This window comes from Bufo gargarizans, chromosome 5 (assembly GCF_014858855.1).
Source record: "Bufo gargarizans isolate SCDJY-AF-19 chromosome 5, ASM1485885v1, whole genome shotgun sequence".
Taxonomy (NCBI): domain Eukaryota; kingdom Metazoa; phylum Chordata; class Amphibia; order Anura; family Bufonidae; genus Bufo; species Bufo gargarizans.
The window spans coordinates 58311692-58324021 of record NC_058084.1 but is presented as its reverse complement, the minus strand read 5'-3'; the positions used below and the strand labels follow the sequence as shown (position 1 = coordinate 58324021).

General features: G+C 46.9%; 1 protein-coding gene across 1 annotated transcript in view; it reads left to right on the top strand.

The window, feature by feature from the left end:
- Window positions 1–3874, top strand: part of TATDN1 (TatD DNase domain containing 1) — a 31225-nt gene extending 27351 nt beyond the window's left edge. The window contains exons 11-12 of the mRNA XM_044293902.1: window positions 2262–2388; window positions 3267–3874. Of these exons, the coding sequence (XP_044149837.1) occupies window positions 2262–2388; window positions 3267–3369 (230 nt within the window). The 3' untranslated portion in view covers window positions 3370–3874. The remainder of the gene's footprint in view (window positions 1–2261; window positions 2389–3266) is intronic.
- The last annotated feature ends 8456 nt before the right edge of the window (window positions 3875–12330 follow it).

Below are 12330 nucleotides of genomic sequence, written 5' to 3'. Positions count from 1 at the left end.
AAGGCACAGAGACAGCGCATACAGCAGTACAAATACCATGACTATGTCTAATTGGCAAAAGGGATAAGGTTATGGTTATATGGCCTAATCTGTGGTCCATGTTCACTCCTGTAACTTTTGTAGGAAAGTACTTTCATTTATTTATTTTTTTGCTGATTATAGTCACCCCTTCTTTATCTCTTGTGGGGAACACAGGCCATAGACTATGATGTCCTGGTGTACGCTACTCACAAAAAGTTAGGGATATTTGGCTTTCAAGTTAAATTTATGGAAAAAGTAAAAGGTTCCCGCTACAGTGATATTATATGATGAAAGTCGGGCATTTAAGTAGAAGCAGCAATGGTGATTTCCTCGTCTCAAACAATTTATTGAAACAAAAGCCAACCCCAGTGAGGGGTATACCTCCATAAAAAATGTCAGTGTCTCAAGAACCTAAGCATCAATTTCAGCTTGACAACGATGTCTCATGCTGTTCACAAGTCGACTTATTGTCTGCTGAGGCATGGCATCCCACTCTTCTTGAAGGGCAGCCCTCAGGTAATTGAGGTTCTGGGGTACAGAATTATGAGCAGACTCAGACTGGCCCATAGGTTTTCAATGGGATTCAGGTCTGGAGAAAGTGCAGGCCACTTCCATTTGAGGTCCCCCAGTCTCCAGTAGCCGTTCCCTAATGATGCGACCTCGATGAGCTGGCGCATTGTCCTCTATGAAAATGAAATTAGGCCTGTGTTGTTCATGCAGAGGCACAATGACTGGATTAATGATGTTCTTCAAATAGTATGGGCTTGTCACTGGACCATTCACACAGTGAAGGGCAGTTCTGTACTGACTAGACACACCTGCCCTCACTGTACCACCACCACCACCAAAGGCTCGTCTGGTGGCAACAGTGGCTGATGCAGAGCGCTCTCCTTGACGTCTCAGACATCGTTGGTGGCCATCATTTCTGCTCAGCGTGAATCGACTTTCATCAGTGAACAGTACTGAGGCCCATAGGTCCCTAGTCCAGCGTAGATGCTCCCTGACCCATGGAACACAATGACTCCTGTCGTCAGGTCCCCTTGCAGGTCGTCTAGCACACAGACCACGCTGATGTAAACTATTTCGAATGGTCTGACGTGACATTTGAGTGCCTCTCACCTCCCTTGAATTTGCCTGGAGTTGTGGCATTCATCATCTGGTTCTATAGGGCATTGTTCACAATGAACCGATCATCATTGTGGCCAAAGGACGTCCACTTCTCCCTTTCTGTGGCTCTTCCAGTCTCTCTGTATCTCTGATACAACCTGCTGATGACACTCTGTGACACTCTAAGCTCAGTGGCCACTTCCGTTTGAGAACATCCTGCTTGAAGCCTCGCAATGGTTAGGTACTGTTGATCAATTGTTAGGTGCCGTCTTGGTCTCATGATATCAAAATGTGAACAGCATGATGAGGAGAACTGTTTACATACCAATTCTAATTGAAGCAGGAAATTTAGTGGGCGATTAATGGATCAAACACCTGTTGTGAATTTTGCCGTTAAGCTCCTTGTTAGAGAACAGCAAGTTGTGCAAAAAGTACTGAAACATTGAACAGTTGGACATGTGCATTCAGAAGTTTAGAGAAAGTCACATTAAGTTCACCTGTAAAGGTCAGAGTGCATTTTAGGTTCATCCTGAAATTTCAACCACAAGCCAAGTATCCCTAACTTTTTGTGAGTAGTGCAGACAGGGGAGGACTGGGAACTTAAAGTGGCCCCTTGTTGTAGGCAAGTCCAAATTGACAGAAGGTAGGACAACAGAAGTAGGCATAGGCCAGCAATACTGTAGTGCAGCACAAAATATCGGCCCAGCAGAACCAAATACCACAGTGCAGCACAATATACTGCCTCAGCAGAACCAAATACTACAGTGGAGCACAATATACTGCCCCAGCAGAACCAAATACTACAGTGGAGCACAATATACTGCTGCCCGCCCCAAACAGTATGAAGCTGTGCCCGATGCTCCTACATTAATTAATGCTGAAAGCATCAGATCTTTTATGCACCTTGCTGATGGCCAAGAGGAGGGATTAAGAAATTTTCCTATAGGGTCTATGGCCAATCCGCCCATGACTGCAGACCTTTCTTTTTACCGGCTAGTGGGGGTCTCAGCAACCAGACCATCTGCCATGATCTCAATACACTAGTAACAGCCACCAGTGTTTCCCATGGGAATGGGACTAGTCTTGGATTATTCTCGCAGATGTCTGATGCTGCTGTCCTGTTTTTATGGTAGATGCCCCCTGGTGCGGGGTGAAAAATACTCACGCCGGCTCAAAGTACGTGAAAACCACATTCCCAACGAAAAAGAAGTGGGAGTCAGGACATTGTCTGAAAGACAGGAACGAGCCCTGCCACATAGTGTGAGTATCATCACCTGCCCCTGAGCAAGAGACCTCTGATCCTTTTGTTCTTCAGGTCCCAGGGTTTCACCATTCATGTTATAGTTACATCCTAGCCATGGTAATCTCATCTCAGCCATGGCAGGGATCAGAATACATGTCGTATGTGGTGGCTGCCAGGGTTATGGAAACGGGTAAGCTGCTTGTTCTACGTGGTTTCCATAATTTCCATGGAAGTGAATAGAAGCGATGGAAACTGCGTGGCAGCGCCCACTTGACTGGGTATTTGATCTCAGACATGAATGGCTTATATGGAAATACCCCATACTTATCGGCTGCTTGCATTACCGGATGACTCTTCAGACCATTGGTCCACAACCAATGGACTGGTGGGTGAAGTACTTTGGTCCATTTTTAACTCAGAAATCAGACCTTTCTGAATGCAAAACCGATATGGATGTGTGAATAAGCCCTTAAAGGGGTTGTCTGGTTTCACGATTAAACTGCACGACCTTTCAGAACATGCTGCAATAAAGAATGGGTATGTACTTACCTGCCGGATCCTGTGTCGGTGCTCCAGTTTTACCAGTCAGGCTCTATTTACCCGGCTGTAGTGGTGACATCACATCGATAAGATGTGACCACTGCAGCCAATCATTGGCCTCTTCAAGTGCACCACTGAGGCCAGTGATTGGCTTCAGCAGTCACGTGTCATTGACGTGACATCACCAGAGCGGCGGTGCAGGATCTGGCAGGTAAGTACATAACCATTCTACATTACAGCTTGATCCAGAGGGTTAAATGAAACCGGACAGCCCCTTTAAGTTGCATTCAGTACAATTTGGGTGGTCTTGGTCTCAGTACAGCTGAACCCTTTCACTGTCTGTTTTATATTTCAGACAAGTGCTGGAGATAATGGCAGCGGTTCGAGAAGAGGAACCCGAGGAGCTGGCGAAAACCCTGTACAACAACACAACCAAAGTGTTTTTCCCAGACGTGTAGAGTAATAGCCCTTGTGGACTACCTACTACTAAGCAAGTGACCGTTCTGTGCAGAGGATCAGCACCGTATAATGGGGAGCAGTCAGCATGGTGGCTGCCAGTAGCGGCTTCAGTGCATCATTTACCCTTTGCGCCATCTTAAAGGGGGTTTCCAAGCTATAGATATTGATCACCTATCATCCTTTGAATAGGTCATCGATATTAGATCTGCAGGAATCCAACACCCACCAATCATTTGAATGGAATTTAAGCTGCAGTAACCCAGCACAGCCACTACGCAGAGAATAGAGCTGTGCTCCCAGCTCCGTCCTCCGTGTTAGTCAGTGGGGTGCTGGACCCTCACAGAACCGATATTAATGACCCATCTCAAGGATCGGTCATCAATATCTGTAGCCTGGGAAAAGGTGGTGTAGGGTTAATCAATCCCAATGTAATATTTATGTAAGAAGGTCTGCTTTTTTTAAATGGTTTACCTTCATCATATGCAAATATAAAAGCTAATAATATAAAGTGTGAGCCACTATTAATTAATCCTGCTCAATCATTTTCTTATGGTCCTGACTTGCTTCCAGACATGCAAAGGAACCAGAATGTGGACCCATTGCTCGTCAGTGTACAATTCAGGACCCTGGAGGCTCGCAGCCTGCTTAACATGTAAGGGTGGGCAGGACCCTGGAGGCTCGCAGCCTGCTCACCATGTAAGGGTGGTGAGGATCCTGGAGGCTCGCAGCCTGCTCACCATGTAAGGGTGGTGAGGATCCTGGAGGCTCGCAGCCTGCTCACCATGTAAAGGTGGGGAGGACCCTGGAGGCTCGCTGCCTGCTCAACATGTAAGGGTGGTGAGGACCCTGGAGGCTCGCAGCCTGCTCAACATGTAAGGGTGGTGAGGATCCTGGAGGCTCGCAGCCTGCTCACCATGTAAAGGTGGTGAGGATCCTGGAGGCTCGCAGCGTGCTCAACATGTAAGGGTGGTGAGGATCCTGGAGGCTCGCAGCCTGCTCAACATGTAAAGGTGGTGAGGATCCTGGAGGCTCGCAGCGTGCTCAACATGTAAGGGTGGTGAGGATCCTGGAGGCTCGCAGCCTGCTCAACATGTGAAGGTGGGGAGGACCCTAGAGGCTCGCAGCCTGCTCAACATTTAAGGGTGGTAAGGATCCTGGAGGCTCGCAGCGTGCTCAACATGTGAAGGTGGGGAGGACCCTGAAGGCTCGGAGCCTGCTCAACATGTGAGGGTGGGGAGGACCCTGGAGGCTCGCAGCATGTTCAACATGTGAAGGTGGCTCGGAGCCTGCTCAACATGTGAAGGCGGGGAGGACCCTGGAGGCTCGCAGCCTGCTCAACATGTGAAGGTGGGGAGGACCCTGGAGGCTTGCAGCGTGCTCAACATGTGAGGGTGGGGAGGACCCTGGAGGCTCGCAGCCTGCTCAACACGTAAGGGTGGGGAGGACCCTGGAGGCTCGCAGCCTGCTTAACACGTGAGGGTGGGGAGGACCATGGAGGCTCGCAGCCTGCTCAACATGTGAGGGTGGTGAAGACCCTGGAGGCTGTTAACTGCTACAGACCCTTTAGGCCCCTTTCACACAGGTATTGCGGAAGAGGTCCAGATGCGTTGCGGGAAACCTGCGTGAGTGCGCACGCAATTTCAGTCAGTTTTGTCTGTGATTGCGTTGTTCAGTTTTTCCGCGCGAGTGCAAAGTGTTTTAATGCGTTTTGCACACGCGTGATGAAAAACTGAATGTTGGTACCCAGACCCGAACCCGGACTTCACTGAAGTTCGGGTTTGGGATCGTGTTGTGTAGATTTTATTATTTTCCATTATAACATGGTTATAAGAGAAAATAATAGCATTCTTTAATACAGAATGCTAAGTAAAATGACCATTGAGAGTTAAAAAAATTTAAAAAAATGACTCACCTCATCCACTTAATTGCGCAGCCGTTATCGTCTTCTTTCTTCTACTTGCAGGACCTGCAAAAGGACCTGCGCTGGCGGTGAGGTCAGCGCAGGTCCTGCTGAATGAAGATAGAAGGTTCTTCTATGTTCATTTAGCAGGACCTGCAAGAAGAAGAAAGAAGACGATAACGGCTGCTCGATCAAGTGGATGAGGTAATTTTTATAATTATTTTTTTAACCCTCAATGGTCATTATACTTAGCATTCTGTATTAAAGAATGCTATCATATTCCATTATAACCATATTATAATGGAAAATAATAAAGTAAATGGACTTTAACGGGGTCCCGGGGCTCATCCCTTTTTATTCACATCATCCCCTTAGCAGCCATCCATGAAAACCGCATTGCATCCGCACTTGCTTGCAGATGCAATACGATTTTCACAAAGCCCCATTCACTTCTATGGGGCCTGCGTTGCGTTTCCATGCAGATAGATTTGCGTTTCTGCACCAAAATCCGCATGTGGTACCTGCAGTTTTTCTTGCAGATTTGCCGCCGATCTAACTATTTTCATGGCAAAGGGTGAGATGCTGTGGATTTCAGAAATCTGCACAGCAGGTCAATATCCGCATGGAAAGAACAAGCAAAGTGTACATACTGTAGATTTGTCCAATCTCATTCACTTTGCTGGTACTCTATTGGGGCTCATGTACACGGCTGTTCCGTGCATTGGGGACCGCAACTTGCACGGGTGATGTCCGTGCAGCTGCCACAGACGGATCCAGGGCCATTCAACTTTAATGGGTCCGTGATCTGTCCGCGCCTCCAAAAAATAGAACATGTTCTATTTTTTTGCGGTGCTGAGAGAAGGAGAACTCAAGTGAATGAGTCCGCATCCATCGGTGAACACGTGACCAGTGCCCGAATATTGCAGACCCGCTCTTTGTAGGCTGCAATACGGGCACTGCCGGGCAACGGACGTGTGCATGAGCCCTTGCACTGCTTGGAGGTAGCCTTATAATGACCCTGCATCGGTCACTGCCCTCTGTTCTCTACTGCCCATTCACTGGCCTATGTTCACATTAGTGGTGTGAACTGAAGCCACAATGGTCTGCTAGATTCACCAGTAGCTGACCCTCAAGACTTGAAGGTGGGGTCAGCTGGGTTCTGTCTCGGTGGTAGTCACTTTGCCAAGCACTAGTTTTCCTGTCAAATATAATAGGAATCTGCAACCACACGTTGAACACCGCCCTCCAGTGCTGATATGAACAGGAGCCTTTTCTTCTGCAGACTTTTAGGTTTTCTTCACCATTCGTGTATATGGCTTCAGAATCCTGTAACCAGAGCGCAATGCATTGTGGGAGCTCAGAGGACGGGTATATAGATAGAAATGAGCGGTTAGGTTTCATGTCTGGCAGGGGTGGAGATCCAGTGCATTGTGTCTGCTCGTGAAAACAGTCTGGATTTAGAAAAGCAGCTCTGTGTAGCCGAGGTCTTAACCTGGAGTTTTTTTTTGTTTCGCATTTTCATTTTTCTTCCCTGTCTTCCTGAAACCATAACTTTTTTTTTTTTTTTCGTTCACATATCCATATGAGGGCTTGTTTTTTGGGAAGCAGAAAAAAAATAAAAATAATTCTTAATGGGGTTAAGGTCTGGACTCTGTGGTGGCCAATCCATGTGTGAAAATGCGTCTCATGCTCCCTGAACCACTCTTTCACAATTTGAGCCCGATGAATCCTGGCAGTGTCATGTTGGAATATGCCCGTGCCATCAGGGAAGAACAAATCCATTGCTGGAATAACCTGGTCCTTCAGTATGTTCAGGTAGTCGCTGACCTCATGCTTGGAGCACATACTGAACCTAGACCGGACCAACTGCAGCAACCCCAGATCATAGCACTGCCCCCACAGGCTGGTACAGTAGGCACTAGGCATGATGGGTGCATCACTTCATCTGCCTCTCTTCTTACCCTGATGCGCCATCACTCTGGAACAGGGTAAATATGGACTCATCAGACCACATGACCTTCTTCCATTGCTCCAGAGTCCAATCTTTATGCTCCCGAGCAAATTGAAGCCTTTGTTTCTGGTTTGCCTCACTGATTAGTGGTTTTCTTACGGCTACACAGATGTTCAGTCCCAATCCCTTGAGTTCCCTTCACATTGTGCGTGTGGAAATGCTCTTATTTTCACTATTAAAGAATAACTGTCGTATTTTTTTTTTTTTTTGGAGTATTGGATTGTGGTGATTAATATCTCATTGGTGGCCCTATTTCAACTTTTCACTGTGTATTCAATTACCCCTTAATTCCACAGTTTTGTTCCCTGTACTGCTTACTTTTACCTGTGCTTAAAATAGGGTTGCTAGGCAGGGTCCGTCTATGTGTTGCTAGGCATGGTCCGTCTATCTGTTGCTAGGCAGGGTCCGTCTATGTGTTGATAGACGGAGGACGCAGAAGCAGGCAGCCTGCAAGGTCAGATTACTGACAGCCAGAGACTGTAAGTAAATGATTAGAGCCAGGTCCTCCCCAGCAGCTGATAACAGTGCCTGGGCTGTGTGCACTTCTCCCTGTCCCTGCGCTTGGCAGACGCTCCCTCACTCAGCAGACTGGGACAATGCAGAGTTGAAGCAGCGCAGACCAGGGAAGGGAGATCTGCCATCTGCTCGTTGTATAAATGAAAGCAACATGTGGTAAGAAGGACCCCTTTGTGCTGCAGGAGATTAACCCTTTAGGGGGGAGGGCTCTGGTTACTGACACTTTGAGGGGGCTATTGTTACTAGCTAGTGAGGGCAGGCGGGATTCGCCTCAGGGGGAGGGCAGTGGCGGCCATCTTAACTGAATAGTGAAATTGCAGTTTTATGCAGACTGGTTGCTAAGGGCTGAATCTTATTAAATATGGGGTAAGTCAGTCTAATAGTAACTGATTCTGGAATATCATGTTATTAGTAACTACATATAGGAAAATTTAAATTAGGGTCTAAATGTGACAGTTATCCTTTAAACATAGCCCTACACAGGCAGTGTAGTTTTATATTTTAATAGTACAGACATGGTGATGCCCATGATGTTTAGATTTTATTATTATACGCTGAGGGGGGTGATTACATTTTTTTAGCCCCTTTAGGAGGCTATAATGTCCACTACTTAGTTTTTGTTTTAGAGAATATTACTATACTCCCATAAGGAGTAATTGCTGATCTCTTATGTTGGCCTGCTGGCCAATATAGGAACTGCAGCTATAGTACGCTGGGTCTCTTCAGAGAGACCCAGCCTATTAGAAATAATAACTGGCATCCCCAATCCGCGCATGGGGATGCCGGTGTTAACCCGAAAGCATGCTATAGCATCTAAAGGCTGTAATGTCCGTGATCAGCTGAAATAGCAGAGACCCATCAGCTATGGCGCCCGCCTTATGTGCAAGCGGGCCTCATGTTTAAAGACCCAAAAAAGGTTAAATGGGTTCTCCAGGCATCAGATATTGATGACCTGTCCTGAGCAAAAGTCATTAATATCAAATGGGGGGGTGGGAATCCAACCCCTGTGATCAGATGTTTCAGGCATCTGTGCGCCAGCAACTAGAACAATGTACGGAGAAAAAGCTGCAGTGTTCCTCAACTCCAGTCCTCAGGGCCCACCTGCCGGTCATGTTTTCAGGATTTTCTTAGTGTTGAGCAGGTGACATAATTAGTAACCATGCCTCAGGACTTACCACGGATATTCATTCTGAGGGATTTTCTCGAATCATGACTGACAGGAGGTGGGCCCTGAGGACTAGAAGTGAGAGACCCTGCTGTAAAGTTTACGGTGTAGCTGCAGTACCCCTGCCTGACCACTACACAGGGTATGGAGCCGTCTGCTTCCACTCTGTACACTATAATTTTGTTGTGGGTTCTGGATATCGGATCTAATATTGATAACTAGGGATGAGCGAATCGACTTTAGATGAAACATCCGAAGTCGATTCGCATAAAACTTCGTTCTAATACTGTACAGAGCAGGAGCGTTGTGCGGCCGTTCCGTGCATTGGGGAGCACAATTTGCAGTTGCCAATGCACAGGCAACATCTGTGCAGCGACCAGTGATCTGTCCGCACCGTCAAAAAAAAATAGAGCATATTCTATTTTTTGGCAGTGCGAATGCATGGACAAAAACACTCCCTAGTGGTTCCGTGCCTCCGTTCCGCACCGCTGCTCCGAATTGCAGACCCATTCAAGTGAATGGGTCCGCATCTGTGATGCGGGGAGCACATGGCCAGTGCCCGTGTGCTTGAGGCCTAAGTGTGAGAAGGAGCGCAGTCGGATTTCATTCCTCCCTGCGGCTGTTAGGCTGTACAACTAACACCGACCCAAGCGAAGATAGACTGCATTCATCACCTACCAGATTTCTGCAGATGTCCTGAGGATAGGTCATCAATATCAGAAACTGGACATCCCCTTTAAACTGTGCCCCCTTTAAAGGGGGTTTAAAACGTGTTCAGAATATACACTCACTTAAATAATTATTAGGAACACCATACTAATACGGTGTTGGACCCCCTTTTGCCTTCAGAACTGCCTTAATTCTACGTGGCATTGATTCAACAAGGTGCTGATAGCATTCTTTAGAAATGTTGGGCCATATTGATAGGATAGCATCTTGCAGTTGATGGAGATTTGAGGGATGCACATCCAGGGCACGAAGCTCCCGTTCCACCACATCCCAAAGATGCTCTATTGGGTTGAGATCTGGTGACTGTGGGGCCATTTTAGTACAGTGAACTCATTGTTATGTTCAAGAAACCAATTTGAAATGTTTCGAGCTTTGTGACATGGTGCATTATCCTGCTGGAAGTAGCCATCAGAGGATGGGTACATGGTGGTCATGAAGGGATGGACATGGTCAGAAACAATGCTCAGGTAGCCCATGGCATTTAAACGATGGCCAATTGGCACTAAGGGGCCTAAAGTGTGCCCAGAAAACATCCCCCACACCATTACACCACCACCACCAGCCTGCACAGTGGTAACAAGGCATGATGGATACATGTTCTCATTCTGTTTACGCCAAATTCGGACTCTACCATTTGAATGTCTCATCAGACCAGGCAACATTTTTCCAGTCTTGAACAGTCTTATTTTGGTGAGCTTGTGCAAATTGTAGCCTCTTTTTCCTATTTGTAGTGGAGATGAGTGGTACCCAGTGGGGTCTTCTGCTGTTGTAGCCCATCAGCCTCAAGGTTGTGCGTGTTGTGGCTTCACAAACGCTTTGCTGCATACCTCGGCTGTAACGAGTGGTTATTTCAGTCAACGTTGCTCTTCTATCAGCTTGAATCAGTCGGCCCATTCTCCTCTGACCTCCAGCATCAACAAGGCATTTTTGCCCACAGGACTGCCGCATACTGGATGTTTTTCCCTTTTCACACCATTCTTTGTAAACCCTAGAAATGGTTGTGCGAGAAAATCCCAGTAACTGAGCAGATTGTGAAATACTCAGACCGGCCCGTCTGGCACCAACAACCATGCCACGCCTAAAATGGCTTAAATCACCTTTCTTTCCCATTCTGACATTCAGTTTGGAGTTCAGGAGATTGTCTTGACCAGGACCACAACCCTACATGCATCGAAGCAACTGCCATGTGATTGGTTGACTAGATAATCACATTAATGAGAAATAGAACAGGTGTTCCTAATAATTCTTTAGGTGAGTGTAAATGTAGTGTATATCTGTACGCCAGTTTTGTGCACAAATGAAGCCAGAGTCCGGGGTGTTTAGCTTTTCCAATGTGTAGTCCTTAGCTCTCTCTAGCCATAATGTTTTGAAAAACCCTTTGGTACCTTAAACAATATTTTTTTGTTGTTGTTTTCAGTCCCTGCCTTCCATGAGCTTTACTGCTTTCCGAGGTGTTGATCTATGCAGGGATTTTAAGCGTTGTATGAGAACAAGCAAAGCTATAAAACTATAAAATATGAATCCGCATAGGAGCTAAAACAACAAATGAACTTTTTCTCGAGGGTGGACTATAAAGGGATATTCCATCTAAACAAACTAGTTGCCAGCGAGCTTCTCCCCTCCACTGAACGCCTCCGCTTTCGGCTCCATTCACACGTCCGTAATAATGGGTCCGCATCTGTTCTGCAAATTGCGGAACGGGGGGCGGAGCCATTCATTCTCTATGGGGCAGGTATGGACAGATCACGGACCCACAGTGTGCTGTCCACATTTCCGGAGTGCGCCGCCGATCTTCCGGTCTGCGGCTCTGGAAAAAGATAGAACATATCCTATTCTTGTCCGCAATTGTGGACAAGAATAGGCATTTCTATGTGGGTGCTGGCCGGGTGTATTGCGGATCCACAATACACTACAGACATGTGAATAGACCCTTCTACTTGCGGCTCCCATCTCAGCTCACAGGAGAATCCTCAACCACATTGGTGACCCACCTCAGCCAGTAATTAGCTCAGAAGGCATTTTAAAGCATATCATGCGTGTTGAGATGGGAGTCAGTAGCAGGGATCAGAGCAGACCTTCTGATTAGCTGGAGCACCCCTTTAACTGTTATATTTGGTGACCACATACAGCAGAATCCAACACTCCATCTTGGAGCAGAATCCAACACTCCATCTTGGTCTTGGTTCATTATGTCAAGACCTCACATCCTGGTGGAACATGAGCTTTGCAAACACCTTTGGGCAACTAATTATACAACAGAGTGCGCATTTTTTTCCTTTGGTCTAATGCATTTAAAGCAGCCTTCAGGCTGTATTAGTGACGTGCAGATGCTGACTGGCAGTCTAATAGCACACCCTCCCAGACCTGTGCGCCTCCATGGTCACCGACCACACGCAAACCCTGCGTCCTCGACTACAGCTTGGCAAAAGAAAAAGGGGGAAGACAGAAGAGAGCAATATGGCTGCAGGATAAGACATGGCGGGCTTGTTTGCCGTCTGGTACAATGGTACACACAGCTCAGCATAGGAGCTGTATACACAAAACAGTAGGGCTGTTTGTAATAAAGACTGTTGCAGATGCAATGGAGCAATATAAAACAAGTTGCAAAGGTGCACATACCCTTTTGAGAAGTGACTTTT